Source organism: Zootoca vivipara, chromosome 1 (genome assembly GCF_965207765.1).
Source record: "Zootoca vivipara chromosome 1, rZooViv2.hap1.1, whole genome shotgun sequence".
Classification (NCBI taxonomy): domain Eukaryota; kingdom Metazoa; phylum Chordata; class Lepidosauria; order Squamata; family Lacertidae; genus Zootoca; species Zootoca vivipara.
In genome coordinates, this window is record NC_142582.1 from 89,575,311 (window position 1) to 89,592,278 (window position 16,968).

General features: G+C 40.9%; 1 protein-coding gene across 3 annotated transcripts in view; it reads left to right on the forward strand.

Moving 5' to 3' along the window:
- PCNX1 (pecanex 1) overlaps positions 1-16,968 on the forward strand; it is an 84,115-nt gene that overhangs the window by 12,035 nt on the left and 55,112 nt on the right. For all 3 annotated transcript variants that reach the window (XM_088669970.1, XM_088669973.1, XM_088669978.1), the window contains exons 2-6: positions 4,856-5,064; positions 5,896-6,001; positions 7,181-7,226; positions 9,323-9,412; positions 14,450-16,135. In XM_088669970.1, coding sequence (XP_088526096.1) covers positions 4,856-5,064; positions 5,896-6,001; positions 7,181-7,226; positions 9,323-9,412; positions 14,450-16,135 — 2,137 coding nt within the window. The remainder of the gene's footprint in view (positions 1-4,855; positions 5,065-5,895; positions 6,002-7,180; positions 7,227-9,322; positions 9,413-14,449; positions 16,136-16,968) is intronic.

The following is a 16,968-nucleotide window of genomic DNA, read 5'->3' on the forward strand; positions in this document are numbered from 1 at the left end:
CTCTAGAGTTAAAGTAAAAGCTTTCCCCCCCATCTTTTTTTTGTTTTTTGAAAAATGGTTAATTGATGATAGCACTGTTGGAACCAAGTAGACCTGTTTGAGTAGCGCATTCCATTAGAATCATAGAATCATAGAGTTGGAAGAGACCACAAGGGCCATCCAGTCCAACCCCCTGCCAAGCAGGAAACACCATCAAAGCATTCCTGACATATGGCCGTCAAGCCTCCGCTTAAAGACCTCCAAAGAAGGAGACTCCACCACACTCCTTGGCAGCAAATGCCAGTGTCTAACAGCTCTTACTGTCAGGAAGTTCTTCCTAATGTTTAGGTGGAATCTTCTTTCTTGTAGTTTGAATCCATTGCTCCGTGTCCACTTCTCTGGAGCAGCAGAAAACAACCTTTCTCCCTCCTCTCTATGACATCCTTTTATATATTTGAACATGGCTATCATATCACCCCTTAACCTTCTCTTCTCCAGGCTAAACATACCCAGCTCCCTAAGCCGTTCCTCATAAGGCATCGTTTCCAGGCCTTTGACCATTTTGTTTGCCCTCTTCTGGACACGTTCCAGCTTTTCAGTATCCTTCTTGAACTGAATTACTGGGATGCCATGCCAAGAAAGCCCCCTCCCTTGTAAATGATTGTTGTTTTTCTGGTGGAAGAGGTAAATGGAGAAGAGTCCTAGCAGATGAATTTAGAGTATGAGTATGTTGATATGGGAAAAAGTACTGCTCCAGTAATGGGGCCCCAATATGTTGTTGTTAAATTTTTATACAGTACTGCCCTTCTTCAGAAGATCATAGGGTGGTTCATAACAAAAAAATTCAAAATGAGAACACAAAATACATAATAAAAAACAAAAACAAACTAATGATCCCTTCCACAATCACATTTAAGAGGCCATGCAATATTTAATCAGCCAAAGGCCTGGTTATAGCAAAACAGTAAGTTCAGGCTACATCTAGAGAATCAGTTGTGTATATGTAAGGGAGTCAAATATTTTGAAGGAAAAGATAAAAGAATAAAAAGTAATTGTACTGAGTAAAACTCTGGTTGAGACTATCAGTTAAATGCACTATATAAAATATCCATTGTGAACCATTCATCAAACACTCCTGTAAATAACCTTTTCATTATATTCAACACTATATTAATGGATAGTGCAAATTCTATTTTTAACTGTAGCAATTCAGAAGCCCACTTTCCTCTAATGCATATTTTCTTGCCAAATGGTCTCTATGCCAAGTCATTTCCCTTTTATAAGGCTTCCTAATATATACTTCCCACATTCTCTGTCCTTCCAAGATAGTATGGGGCTGGGCCAGGGCTGGGCTGTGCAGCATCCATATCTAAAATCAAGCTTGGTGAATGGATCTGTGGTCAGTTGCCAGGGATAGGTTTTAGGTTGTGGACAGAAGCCCAGACTTCTAGTGTCTGTAGAGCAGGCATCCCCAAACTGCGGCCCTCCAGATGTTTTGCCCTACAACTCCCATGATCCCTTGCTAACAGGACCAGTGGTCGGGGAAGATGGGAATTGTAGTCCAAAACATCTGGAGGCCCGAAGTTTGGGGATGCCTGCTGTAGAGGCTTCATACTCTTTGCCCATTACAGAAACAGTGTTGCATCCTGCTCTTTTCTGTGTTGGAAGGGATTTCTAGCACCTGAGCATGCTGTCACACACAAGAGGCTTCTTATGTGAAGTATCAGGTGCTGGGGTTCCCAATTGAGGCCATGGAATCCTTGACACTAGCACATTTTTTCTTTATGTAGCTATGATCTTGGAGTCATATTGGAGTCTGAGGGCTTTTGAATCATGAATGAATGGTTGAAACGGATGACCTTTAGAGTAGAATGGGCCTGATGTATGTAGCAAGCTGGATAGTTGAAGGAAACGGAAAATTAATTGGGTATCTAGACTCATAGAACTGTGAGGAATGTACACCAAGACCTTGATAAAAGAGGCTGGATCTGTGTAGTAATAGCTAGAGGACGTTGCTGGAGTGAATCTGGCAGGGTATATATGTTGTGGCATAAGAAAGTACCAGGTAAATAAAGTGACCAGGGGTGTTGCTAGTTTTCCTTGGTGCATATTTCCCTGGTGTTGCCTTGTAATATCTTGAAGAAATACTGATGACATGACACATTATATATATGTGGACGTACTAATGCTGTTTAAATTGGGAAAATGCATGGTTAGAAACTGTATAGTGTTCTTTTAATTGCTATCAACTTAGGGGTGGTTGCCTTGGTACCTGCTTACAACTATAGTTGAATGAATAAAAGTCATTTACATCTTGTCAGGGGAAAAAAGTTTTAATTAGTGTAGCCTTCTGACAGCTTTTGTATGCATTAAGCTGCTGAAAAGAGATGGCTTGCTCAGGGTCTACAGTTTCTGATCTGTGCATAATCATTTGCTCATTAGCAAAAATGGAGTTGGAAATGGATATTATCAGTTGGGATGATAATGATGATGAAAACACACATTTGATAGAATGATAATTGAGGGAATTTTGATGAGGAATCATACCCTCCCTGTATAATCTTGTGCAAAATTGTAAGTGGATTTTTTTAAAGTAGTTTTTTAAATTTCATTTTGCAATATATAATAAACCTCTGCTGCCTTGCAAGTAAGGGTAGCTTACTTGGAGTTGCCAGTGTTAATGTGGGTGGTTCTTTTTTGGTTTTCTTATTACTGTATTTGTCTAAAATTAATCATTATTTTCCAAGGTCACTGTACTTGGGTGATCCAAGGGTTATTTTACTATTTTGCTTTGCCGTCTACTAGCCACCTGAGCCAATGGTCATTACTAAGGGGTTTGTTGTTTTAAAAGGGGGAAAAAACCATGTAAAGCAATTCATGAGAGGCCTGCAGAATTTCTGCTCCAGGTCCTACAGGTGGAAGCAAAAGTACGGTATGTCAGTGGTTCCATTACATGCAACCTTAGTACCATAACTTCCTTCCCTTTCTCTCAGGGTAACATTTAACAAAGAATGCATTATAGCTAAAATGGATTGGTGTGTCTGTGACTAATCCTCTCTGCCTCAGAAGTGGAAAAAACTATTTGTAAACCTAAACCTAGGGATTCTTTATATAGTGAAATCTAAATTCTTTATTGAGAGTAATGAAAGCAATATGAGAGTGGGGGAAGAAGGAATGAGCCTGGGGGTTGATTATGGAACTGTACAGCAAAAGCCTTGTTTCGTGTTTCCCTATTTGCCTGGACCAAAGGAAGCTATTTAAGTCTGCAGGTGAGCCTATTTCTGGCACTGTTGCTTATGTTATTTTGTGTGTGTATTGTAGTCATGACTTAGAAATGGGCACTTTAAAAAAAAGTCTCTTGGATAAGACCACCTTATCCCTTATATGTCCAGTAGATTATTGTGGTTAAGTTTCTCCTGCAAGTTTCAAAGATCTCAGAAGCCTGATCCACAATAACTCACAGCAGGACTTTTAGTGTGGCTGGCTGCCCATGTACTTTGGAACAGAATTCTTGTTGAGAAGTAACAGGTGCTCTGACTATCAGCTCTTTCTGGGAACAATTGACAACATTTTTATTTTGGCAGGCGTTCACGGCTGAATAAATGGGAATAGGCTATGAATACCTACTTGTTTTGTTTTTGTTTTGTTTTAAATATATAGGGGGAGTTGGGTTTATTTAAAAGGTTTTTAAACTTTTAAAACTTTTTTTGGCTATTTTTTCTTGTACTGTACATCACGTTGGATGATTGTACAGAAGATGATTAATAAATTGATGATGGTGATAATAATAAATGCAATATTTGATATAGAAAAATATTGTAGCCCAGAGCTAAACCTAAGAAATATCAATCCTCTTATTGAAATTTGCAAGAGATCTCATTGCATTTGTCCCTGTGTTGTTGCAAATAAAGATGTGCTCTTCAACCACTTTGAATAAGAGGTACCGTATCTATTTTCAAACACACAGGGAGGACTTCCTGCTTCAGAAAATCACTCTTCACAAACAGTGTCAAGAACAGTGATATAGGAGGTGGAATTATCACAGGGGTCAGCAACCTTTTTCAGCCGTGGGCTGTTCCTCAGACCAGGTGGTGGGCCAGAGATGCATTTTAAATAAAAAGCACACATTCTACTCATGTAAAAACACCAGACAGGCCCCACAAATAACCCAGAGATGCATTTTAAATACAGTGGTACCTCTACTTACGAATAACTCTACTTACGAATGTTTCTACTTACGAACGGAGCTCCGTCCGCCATCTTGGATGCGGTTTAGATAGGATTTTTTCTACTTACGAATTTTTAGATAGGGTTGCTTCGACTTATGATTTTTTTCTCCCAATGCATTCCTATGGGATTCGACTTACAATTTTTTTCAACTTACGAATGTGCGTTTGGAACGCATTAAATTCGTAAGTAGAGGTACCACTGTAAAATGACACATTCTGCTCATGTAAAAACACGCTGATTGAGAAGGCGATTGGGCCGCATCCGGCCCAGGGCCTTAGGTTGCCTACCCCTAAACTAGCATGTTCATTCCCACTAACCCCCTCACATGTTTACTTAACTTTTAGCCTACCACACGAAGAGGGCTGTTTTTTCAGTTGAATACATTTACTCAATTCAGCGTTACTTGATAACATTAATGAACTTGTGTGTGGTTAAGTATGTGAATATGATTCAGGATTCTTCCCCATGACCCTAATATGTATAACAATAAGACCTGTTTTGGACAACATTGCATAGAATGCGGTATAAAAATGGTATTTATAGAAGGTATTACAGACTGCCATCCACAAACTTCAAGATCCTGGTGACAGGTGACTTTTCTGTTTGCATCCTTAATGACTTCATTTATTTTTGTCTCTTTTGAAAGGCCCTTCCTTCTTCCATGGTGATAGTAGCAATCTACTGCCCTGTGATAGCCACTCTATTCATTATTCTGAAGATGGTAAACTACCGTCTGCACAGGGCACTTGATGAAGGTGAGATTGTGGAGAAGAATGCCAGTGAGCGTATGGATAGAGGTGCAAAAACAGAACAAGGGAACTCTTCTGCCAGAAGAAAGGACAGTAATGGACCTAGGTAAGGAAACTTACTGTAAGTCCATATGATGGGTACTCCCCCCCCCCCTTGTCATGACCTAAGGCTTAAACAGTTTAAAGCATGTTGTAGTTCTGGTGAGGGGTGTAACCTAACTGAGTCTAGCAATCTAGTTCTGTGGTCTTAACCCACTAGCACTCATGCATAGTTATGTTTGAATGCAATTTTCTGCAAGTTTAGTCCCCTTGAACGTAGTTCATCAAGTCCATCCATTCTGTTGGAGAAGTCTTCTAATCTGTTATTTACATCCTAAATATCTGATTTACATCCTAAATATAGACAAGCACTGTTGTCTAAGTTTATTTCAGTTGGAAGGAATTGAGCAAAATCTCTGCAGCCATATTTGAAACTTTGCTGCAAACTTTGATTGTAGTAGTGGTGTTTCTGTATCTGTAGTCCTGAAGGTTTCCGTGTGCTGCTCTGGTTTGCCAGAAGCTGCTTAGTCATGCTGGCCACATGACTCGGAAGCTGTACGCCTGCTGCCTTGGCCAATAAAGCGAGATGAGCGCCGCAACCCCAGAGACATCCGTGACTGGACCTAATGGTCAGGGGTCCCTTTACCTTTAGTCCTCAAGGTGTTGTTGGGCTCCCAACTCTATTAGCCTCAGCCATCATAGTCAGTGATAGGAGTGATAATTGGAGTTGTTGTCTTACAGCATCTGGAGTATCAAAGGTTTCACAACCCTGTTCTATATGCTTAGTAGATGAACTCATTATCAGCTGTCTAGAGACTTGCCCCAGATCTGTCTTCTGACTTATTTGTCATGAACAACCAGAATAATATTTAAGATTTCTTAAACATTTCATATTTAGTGATCCTGGTGGAGGGATCGAGATGTCAGAGTTTGTACGAGAAGCCACTCCTCCTGTAGGCTGTAGTTCACGAAATTCCTTTGCTGGCCTAGACCTAAATAACCAGGTAAGAATTAATCATGCAACAACTGCTTTCTTTTTATAGGCCATTATAATGGATACTGTTGTTGTTCCAGTTAAGTTCAGCAGAAATATGCTCCAATACATAATGTTACCTTTATTTTTAGTTCCGTCTTCTCTGTCTGAGGACAGCTGAGAATCTCATTTTGCTAGCCTTTTAAACATACTTTATTAGTTTGTTGGTTTCAGCTTTTCAGGTTTTAGAAAACTCTTACCTATTTCAAAATTGTGTGGATCAAAAATTGTGTAATTTAAAATGTTTCTAAGTTGCATGTTGAAGCTGTTCCTGCAGTGAAGTAAGGTTTTTTGTTTTTGTTTTTTTGTTTTTGCTGCTGCCCTTTATACATTTTGTTTTTAATCCTGAGCTGCTGTGGCTCCTTGAAACACATAATACACTCCTATTCTTCAGATGTTGCCAAAACTTTGTGAAGATGAATTTGTGAGAATGGAAAGAGATTAAACCTGTTTGTTCTTTCACAGCTAATTATTGTTGTTGTCTGAGGCGCAAATGCTTTTGTGAGTGGCAGGGAAGGTGTGTTTGTGGAAAGGAATCTAGTTTTAACTCCTGTCACTAAAACAGCAAACTTAAGTGTCCTCATGTATGGCAGTTATTTTGTGGCATTAATTGCCGGGGTTTCCTTGCTAACATGCAAATTAATTACTTTGCTTTTTTTCTCTTTACAAAAAAGTATTCTATGAAGTTTTGAAGAATCAGTTTCTAGAAAAGGAGCAACCTAGTAGCAACATACAGGCTTTTTCAGAAAGAGAAAACAAGCAAATTTGGGTTGCATCTAGTGACAGAAGCCACTTGAATCTAGTGAAGGCTTCCATCAGTAGAAAAGGGGGAGGTGACTTTTGCCAATTCCCCAGATCTGCTGCAGAAGTTTGGGGAACTCTTTGGCACAGCATGCACAAAAGACTGCAGAGGGACTTGGTGAAAGTCATCTCTCTCCTCATTCCACCGGCAGAAGCCTCTGCTGGATCAAAGAGACTGCTATCTGCACAAGGAGCACCAGTGGATGCAGCTCTTGAGGTTTTATTATTCTTTATTATTCTTGCAAGTGCCATACTCCTGCTGCACACATGGGAGAAATGGGGTATTTAACTTGTCTTTGCCAGTCATAATTGTTTAGGCAGGTAAATAAACTTTGTTGCTTCATTTTAGATCGGATCTGGCTTATCTCGGCGTGGAACTGCAGCTACCATTAAAGGTAAGGCCTAATTATTAAATTCATCTTCAGGCACAACTGGTATCAAGTAGCCTTTTCAATTTATCAACATACAGTTGGTTCATGGGAAAGCAATGCACAGTGTAGGACTATCTGTAAAGATCACCAAGACTTAGCAAAAAGTGTTATAATAGAATGCTATTGCAGCTTGTTCACATAAAACGGCTGCACCCACCCATAAAACAGATTGACAGGAGCCATATTTTTCTCCACTTCACATTTTCTCCTGTAGTCAGTGGTTGCAATATTATGCTAACTTGCTGCTTGTATATGATCTGGCACATCAAATAGAAGTTTTCTGTTCTACCAAAATATTTTGGATTAGATGACTTTATACAATAGAAAATTAGCATTTGTTTGTCAGTGAATATACGAATTATTGAATGTTTTATAAGTGTGTTCTGTGACATTTAAGCTTACAGTAAGTGAGCTGGTTGATGACCTTTCCTATCTAGTGTTCATGCCTTTGGCGAAATAACTAACCACTAAATACTTCAGTGCTTTCATGTTATGCTTTGTAGTAATTCTCACCCCCCAGTTTTGAGTAAATATTGCTTATAGTATCAGAACAATCTCTATCCATTTTGATTGGATCATACTGTTCTGTATTTGATATGACCTGTATAACCCAATGGTTTTGGTAGGGAAAGGTTCCTAACTTCCTCCAATAGGCACACCCTTTCCTGGCCACTATATCTTGAAATCATGCACAGCCCATACTCTTGGGCTATATTGCCTAGCATCGTAGAACCCATAAGCAGCCAGAGATTGGTAGCAGACCATTGGTTGTGTGTTCTCTAGGCCAATCCCTGGGGTTTCTTGTCATTGGGTTCTAGATTGGGAAAGACTTCCTATTCTGTGACATATTGGTGCTTCTGACAGCCTAAGTAGATAGCTGCTACTAACTCAAGGTCCAGGTTCCCTCTCCTGTTGTCCTAGCCATTTTAGCAAGATTTTTCTCTGCTTTGGACAGATTTTATCTCTCTGTGTCACAATGTTGTGCATACTAATTGACAAGTGTCTGGTAATCTTCCTGCTCTGCATTCCAACTGTGAGAAGGTAGGCTAGAAAAACTCTTGAGTATTGGATGGCTCTGTGGAGAGGCAAGAGATGCAAGGCAAAAATTGCAGTTTCAATTCAAATTATGAAATTTCCCTTGGTTTTAGCATTTGTTGTTCATCACTTCATCGTATCATTTTTATGAGAGCTGCTGTTGAAAGAGGGCCTAGGGCTCTTGATTGGGTATGGTGGGTGTATACTGTTTTTTGTAGATATCTCTCTTGGCATCAGAAATGGTCTGATACTGGAATAGTGGACAGGGTGGTGACTGGGCAACATAGTAGCAGCCTCACTGCACAGCATTATTTATTTTATTTTCTGTACAGCCTTTGTATGCCACCCAATAACAAAAGTTCTCTGGTAATTCTCACTTAAACGTGCACATAGCTTCATGAGCTGTAAAATGCAGTGTTGCCCTAGTACAAGAGGAATGAGTACCAATGCTATTGTGCTCATTTTGGTACTTGGGGGGACGCAGGTGGTGCTGTGGTCTAAACCCCTGAGACTCTTGGGTTTGCTGATCGGAATGTCAGCGGTTCAAATCCCCATGACGAGGTGAGCTCCCATTGCTTTGTCCCAGCTCCTGCCAACCTAGCAATTCGAAAGCATGGCAGTGCAAGTAGATAAACAGGTACTGCTGCAGCAGGAAGGTAAACAGTGTTCCCATGTGGTCTGGCTTCTGTCACAGTGCTCTGTTGCGCCAGAATCAGTTTAGTCATGCTGGCCAAACGACCCGGAAAGCTGTCTATGGACAAACGCCAGCTCCCTCAGCCTGAAAACGAGATGAGCACTGCAACCCCTTAGTTGCCTTTGACTGGACTTAACTGTTCAGGGGTCCTTTACCTTTTTTGTGTTCATTTGGTACTTTGGCAGGATGGAATGCTGTAACTTACTTAAATAATATCACGTGCAGTACTTAAGTATCCAGCTGGAAATAATGCCCCTCAAAGACACATTCTCTTATTAGGTTTGCAGGATACAGCTTTATAAACTAACACACCATTTCTGTTGATGTACAGGTGATACAGACACTGCAAAGACTTCTGATGATATCAGTCTGAGTCTTGGCCAGAGTTCTAGTCTCTGTAAGGAAGGGAGTGAGGAGCAAGGTAAGGCACATTATGTTGTTATGCAAGCTGTCATATATTAAGCTCATTGAGATGCTATTTAGGTCAAGATGAACACTGTCTAGAAATTATGGGTTTGCATGGTGCTATTAGTTTAGCTGCATATTGTGCTATGACCAATTGATAGGTTTAAGCATGCATCATAAATCTGTTCCATAAGCAAATTGATGGTGTGAACCCGGTCAAATAAATTAGCACCCTTTAAAAGTTTTCTAATGCCTATTCTATTTTTCTGGCAAAATGTGAAGGATGCACTTTACTGTGCTTTCCTCAGTGGATGCATATGCATAGAATATGAGTATTCATAGACATAGGTTTGCAATAAGTTAGAATGAAACACTGATGAGTTTCTTTAAAGTTTATCTGGAACAGAATTAATTAAGAGATCTTCCCACATGACCATATGGCATTTTCACAGGCTTCCAGTCTGCAGCATTTTTTTGCTCAGTAAGCTTATATACTTAACATGACATTCATACAACATTAATGATTGGATGTGCACAATTCTTTCTGTTGTGACACAAGACTTCACCAGAAAGTCAACTCATTCCTGATTTCTCCTTTTAAAATATATTTTTGCACACATACACATTTCTGTTTTCTCCCCCCCTCCCCCAACAGTGGGAATTGCTGAGCTGAGTGTATGTTGATCTCGGTACAGACATTGTAAAGCCCAGTCCACATATTCACTTACCATTTCACTGTATCTGAAGAAGTGTGCATGCACACGAAAGCTCATACCAAAATAAAAACTTAGTTGGTCTTTAAGGTGCTACTGAAGGAATTTTTTTACTTTACTTACCAGAATGCACATCATGACCAAAGACATAGACAACTGTTATTAGGTTAATTGTATGTGATGAAAGCCACTCCTTGTTATCTAGATAAAGGCTTCTTGATACGTATATCAAGAGTTTAGTTCTGTCACTGGACAAAGCTTCCTATAAGCAAATAGGAGAGATTGAAAACAGTCAGGAAAAATGTGCTAATTTGATGGCAGGGAGGGTATTATCTGTGGGCTTGTTTATATATTTGTGTAAATGCAATGCTTTGCCTCTTGATCTGTCCCCAAACATTTTGTTCTCCCTTTCCAAATTTGTATCCATAATATTTATTTCATAATCTCTACCTTGTACCGCTTTCATGCTTCCATTATTTAAGCTTTCTATCAATGTGATGTATGTTACTTTTAACAGTGACGAATTGCTGAAATTGACAAATCAGACTTATTTCCATGCTAAGTTAGCTTTGCATGCACTAAGTCATAAATCTGTCCAGGTTTGTTTTTGTTTTTTACAGATTTTTAAAATAATGCACAGACATTTTGCATTTGAATTGCACATTTTACATGCATTCTCCCTCTAAGATAAAGCATTTTAGGTGCTTTCTTGGCTCCCCAGGGGAACAAATTGCATGCATTTTTGTGTTAAATGTGTTTTTTTCAACCAAAGCAGCATCCCTAAATTTGGAGGTGCATAATATGATTGATAGCTGTGTTTTGATACAAATTTTTCTCCCACATGTTCTGTACGCACTAGGTAGGTGCACAAATGATTCTTCGTCCTATTGTTATTAATAACATGTATAGCAGTGTTTCCCAAACTTGGGTCTCCAGCTGTTTTTGGACTATATCTCCTATCAGGACCAGCGGTCAGGGATGGCGGGAATTGTACTGGTAGTTCAAACACAATTGGAGACTCAAGTTTGGGAATCACTGATTATTTATCCAGACCTTTGGCTGATAGCATAAAAATTTCTGGGAAGTTATCAGCATGACTCACTGAGGTTAAATGGCTATAGGTGATGAGACACCCTTAGCTGGGCAAAGGTTCCCTTTGCCACAGATCACCTGTGTTTCCACCAACAGCTGGAATGTCCCCAGATGGCATACCTCTCAGGAAGAGGGTTACCCGATCTAAAGCTGGTTCCTGAAACTGATTCACAGGATCCCCTTTAGTTCATTGACCCTTATCCAGCACATCACTTTTTCCAGACCCTGATTCAGCATGTGAACAACCCCTCTTGATTCAGTTGGCATGGAAAGATAGCTGGGTGACATCTCCATACCAAAGGCATGGTACTCCAATGACAGCTCCCAGTGGTTTCATATAGATGTTGAACAGCATGGGGGCAAGATGGACCCCTGAAATACCATGGGTCTGAGTAATAATTTATTTATACCCTGCCCATCTGGCTGCCCATCCCCAGCCACTCTGGGCAGCTTCCAAGAGAAGTTTTGAAATACAATAATCGATTAAACATTACAAGCTTCCCTAAATGCTATCTCTGTCACCTGCCCTGCAGATAGAAGTGAAATTATTGCAAAACAGTGCCCCAATCCCCAAAGTTGTTCAAGGAAGGTACCATACTCAACAATGGTAAAAGGTAAAGGACCCCTGGACAGTTAAGTCCAGTCAAATTCTACTGTGGCGCCCATCTCCGCTTTCAGGCTAAGGGAGCCAGTGTTTGTCTAAAATCAGCTTTTCCAGGTCATGTGGCCAACATGACTAAACTGCTTCTGGTGCACGGAACACTGTGACAAGAGCCAGAGCACACGGAAACACCGTTCATCTTCCCACCGCAGCGGTACCTGCCTAACTACTTGCGCTGGTATGCTTTTGAACTGCTAGGTTGGCAGGAGCTGAGACAAAGCATGGGAGCTCACCCCGTTGGGCGGATTTGAACTGTTGAACTTATGATAAGCAAGCCCAAGTGGCTCAGTGGTTTAGACCTCAGCACCTCCTATACTCAATGGAGTATACAGAGATATCAAGAGAATGAAGAGGGTAGTGCTCTCCCTGCCTTTCTTCTGATAAAGGTCATGGGTCAGGGTGATCAAGGCTGTTTCAGTACCATACCTAAGCCTGAAGCCAGACTGAAGTGAATCTGGTTGGCTTGATTTAAATTGTGTTGTTGTTGTTGTTTAGTCGTTTAGTCGTGTCCGACTCTTCGTGACCCCATGGACCATAGCACGCCAGGCACTCCTGTCTTGCACTGCCTCCCGCAGTTTGGTCAAACTCATGTTCGTAGCTTCGAGAACACTGTCCAACCATCTTGTCCTCTGTCGTCCCCTTCTCCTAGTGCCCTCAATCTTTTCCAACATCAGGGTCTTTTCCAAGGATTCTTCTCTTCTCATGAGGTGGCCAAAGTATTGGAGCCTCAGCTTCACGATCTGTCCTTCCAGGGAGCACTCAGGGCTGATTTCCTTAAGAATGGATAGGTTTGATCTTCTTGCAGTCCATGGGACTCTCAAGAGTCTCCTCCAGCACCATAATTCAAAAGCATCAATTCTTCGGCGATCAGCCTTCTTTATGGTCCAGCTCTCACTTCCATACATCACTACTGGGAAAACCATAGCTTTAACTATACGGACCTTTGTCGGCAAAGTGATGTCTCTGCTTTTTAAGATGCTGTCTAGGTTTGTCATTGCTTTTCTCCCAAGAAGCAGGCGTCTTTTAATTTCGTAACTGCTGTCACCATCTGCAGTGATCAAGGAGCCCAAGAAAGTAAAATCTCTCACTGCCTCCATTTCTTCCCCTTCTATTTGCCAGGAGGTGATGGGACCAGTGGCCATGATCTTGGTTTTTTTGATGTTGAGCTTCAGACCATATTTTGCGCTCTCCTCTTTCACCCTCATTAAAAGGTTCTTTAATTCCTCCTCGCTTTCTGCCATCAAGGTTGTGTCATCTGCATATCTGAGGTTGTTGATATTTCTTCCGGCAATCTTAATTCCGTCTTGGGATTCATCTAGTCCAGCCTTTCGCATGATGAATTCTGCATATAAGTTAAATAAGCAGGGAGACAATATACAATCGATTTAAATTGTAGACTGAACTAATTTCTCATTCATGCCAAATAAAAGAGTTGATTGCAATCAACACTACTAGAATTGTGTGGAAAAGAAGGCCCCTAAAAGATGAACTTGCAGCCAAACCATTATTTGATTTCACTGTGTAATGTATATTTCTCAAAAATAATATGGACTTGATACCTTCACTTAAAGCAGCATGCACAACAACATTCACTATGTCTGTTCTGGCATTACATTCCAAGGAGAACACTCCACCTTATGTTAATCTTGGATGTGGCATATTGTGAATTGCCTCGGTCCAGTATACCTGAAGGAGCGTCTCCACCCCCATCCTTCTGCCTGGACACTAAAGTCCAGCACCGAGGGCCTTCTGGCGTTTCCCTCATTGTGAGAAGCCAAGTTGCAGGGAACCAGGCAGAGGGCCTTCTCGGTAGTGGTGCCCGCCCTGTGGAACGCCCTCCCATCAGATGTCAAAGAGAAAAACAACTACCAGATTTTTAGAAGACATCTGAAGGCAGCCCTGTTTAGGCAGGCTTTTAATGTTTAATAGATTATTTTATTTTATTTTTCTCTTGGAAGCTGCCCAGAGTGGCTGGGGAAACCCAGCAGATGGGCGGGGTATAAATAATAAATTATTATTATTATTAGGGGAATATAACAAATGAACTGAATTGTACCTTATTTATTTGCACAGGTAGTTTGGAAGATAACCACATTCAAGTGGGTGCAGTCCATTTCCTCCACAATAAGTGTGCAAGAACCCCAGACAGAGTTGTACCCTGAATATAATGCCTGAGAAAGACTTATCGCCTACACTACTCTTAATTCAATAGAACAGTCACCTTAGTTACTATTGTTTATTGCACTGCATTGATGGGCTCTGATCTTTTCTCAAATAAGATTTGCTTATGTAGTGGAAACTTACAGAAGTGATCCTGTCTCTGTGTAATTTAATAGTGGCCACCAGAGTAAATGCTATGTGTACATGTTAGATGAAAAGGGAATATAATTTAAACAGTATTTTATAACCACTATTTAAATGTGAACAAGCAAACAGCAATTGTTTCATGTAGAAATTTACAAAAATATAATCAAATTGATTGCTTTCTTTGCCCGAACTTAAGCTACTGAACATAAAGCAACTAGCTTAATTTGCAAATTTGCAAACATGCCTATACAACTTTCTTTTTTATTTATTTTTAAAACAGATTTGGCAGCTGATCGGAAGGCATTCCATCTGGTCTCCATTGATTCCTTTGTGTCCATTCAACCATCATTATCATCTGCACAGGAGTTGCCACGGGATAGCACTGACAAAGTGTGCCTCCCTAACAACCACCATGTAGATCAATCTATGTCTAATGCATGTGACACTGAAATGGCTTCTCTCGTGCCTTTGCATTCGCACTCCTATAGGAAAGACCATAGGCCACGAGGGGTGCCCAGGACTTCTAGTTCAGCTGTTGCTTTTCCAGATGTTTCGCTGAATGACTTTCCCCTCTATCAGCAAAGGCGAGGCCTGGATCCTGTCAGTGAATTAGAAGCTTCCAAGCCTCGATCTGGATCCAAAGAATCCTTAGCTGAGAACTCCTGCATTTCTGGAGTCTTTCAACTGGATGATATTCTGAAATGTAGCAGCCCACAGCTGCTGGCCAGAAGCTGCAAGAGCAAATCATTACAAGCGGACAAAAGTATAGATAGTCTAAGAAGCCTCAGTACCCGAAGTAGTGGCTCAACGGAGAGCTATTGTAGTGGCACTGATCGGGATACTATCAGTACTGTTAGCAGTTACAAAAGTGAGCAGACGAGCTCCACTCACATAGAAAGTGTGTTGTCAGAGCATGAGGAGTCGCCTAAAGAGGAGAAGAAAAGCAGCAAGAAAAAGGACTGCTCTGTTGATTCTGATGATGGTAGTTTTGCTACTGACAAAAGGACTAGTAGTGAAAGAACTGCAGTAGAGATGGGTGTTGGCAGTAACTTTCAAGAGCAAGGCAGTTTGAACACATCAGAGGAGGTACACAATCAGAGGGCTCTTAGTACCTCTGCTTCAGAGGAAGCAAATAAGAATCCTCACGCAAATGAACTGACGACGCAAGCAGACCAGCCTCCCGGGAAAACGGTTGAGAAAAGAGATGAGCAGAAAGAGAAATCTTCTGCGGTTGACTCGAGAATTTGTAAGGAGATGGTTGGAAAGCAAAAGGACGGGGATGTACGGCCCAAATCGTGTAGCTTAATTCACCGAACAGCTTCAGCTCACAAGTCCAGCAGGAGAAGGACAGGGAAAAAACGGGCTAGTAGTTTTGACACAAGTCGACACAAGGAGTATATTTCCTTCCGAGGTGTCTCTGGTACCAAACCGCACAGTGCAGTTTTTTGTCATGACGAGGACTCAAGTGATCAAAGTGACTTGAGCAGGACCTCAAGCATGCAGTCAGCCCACCAGTTCAGCAGTGATAGCTCTTCCAGCACCACCTCCCATTCGTGCCAGTCTCCTGAGGGAAAGTTCAATGCTCTAAAGACCAAATATATTGCAAAAGAGAGGGGCACAGACTTGGAGTACACTTACAAAATCCACCTGGCCTCTGAGGCAAATGGCAAAAAGCACTCAACACGACGGACTTCCAGTGCAAACAGTGCCAAGAGTCGTACCAGGGTATTAAGCTTGGATAGCAGTACTGTAGCCTGCTTGAACGATCCAAATCTAATGATGCCAGATACCATAAAACAACTCACAACTTCTAAATCTGATTTGGATGCCAAAGAGGGAGAGGTGCTTGATGAGCTATCTCTGTTGGGAAGGGCTTCACAACTAGAATCAGTCACTCGTTCTAGGAATAGCTTACCAAACCAGACTATTTTTGCTGAAGGGGAGGAGCAGGAGCAGGGAAGTGTTGGTAAGTAATCGGAGTCCGGGATGTAACACTGCTAGTCATTGCAATTGTTTTCTTAATAGCACCATCTCTATTGTAATGAACTCCAGCTTTCTGTTTATGAAGCCAGTGCCTTTGTATGGAGCCTCTGTATCTCTTGGATCATTTTCTGTTGTGCAAAACTACAAGATCGCTTCCTGTCAGTATTATTTAGAGTTCTTTCACTTTTGTAAATAGTTGCGTGGTTGTCTCAACCAAACATTACTTCAAAGGATGGTACTTTTTGAAGAAAATGTGTATGTGCAACCTTCTAGGATGGTTTAACTAGCATAATTACTTGCCATAATTTTTGCTTTCTCTCAAATAATTTAGTTCCTGTTAACAAAATAGCCTAATGTTGAAAGTACTTGCAGTCCTCATCCAGTAACAAATCAGTAAGCAAGTTATTAGTGTGGACAATCTGTGTGCACCATATAATTAGGCCTTGGTGTAGCTTTGCCTTCATATCCAGAACAGCACTTATTTGCACTAGGATTAATATCACCATCAAACTGTTGGATGTAATTTCCGCTTTCATTTTATGTTTATTAAATGTAAAACTGAGCTTGTTTTCACCTTCTGAATTGCCTATTGGAGTAGCTCTTATACTAAAGTAGGCCTAAAGAAGGTGCACACAATTTGCTAAAGTGAATTTACATTCATTGAAGGCACTGAGATCAGCTCTTTGACCTCACATGTTCTGGAGTCCAGAAAAACTTTTATCTTCCCTGCTTTTTCATCTTTAAAGTATGCTGTGAGCTATATCTTTCTTTTGTTTAGTCTGTGCTAGTCCTGGGCTAAGCGATGGCTCAGATCTT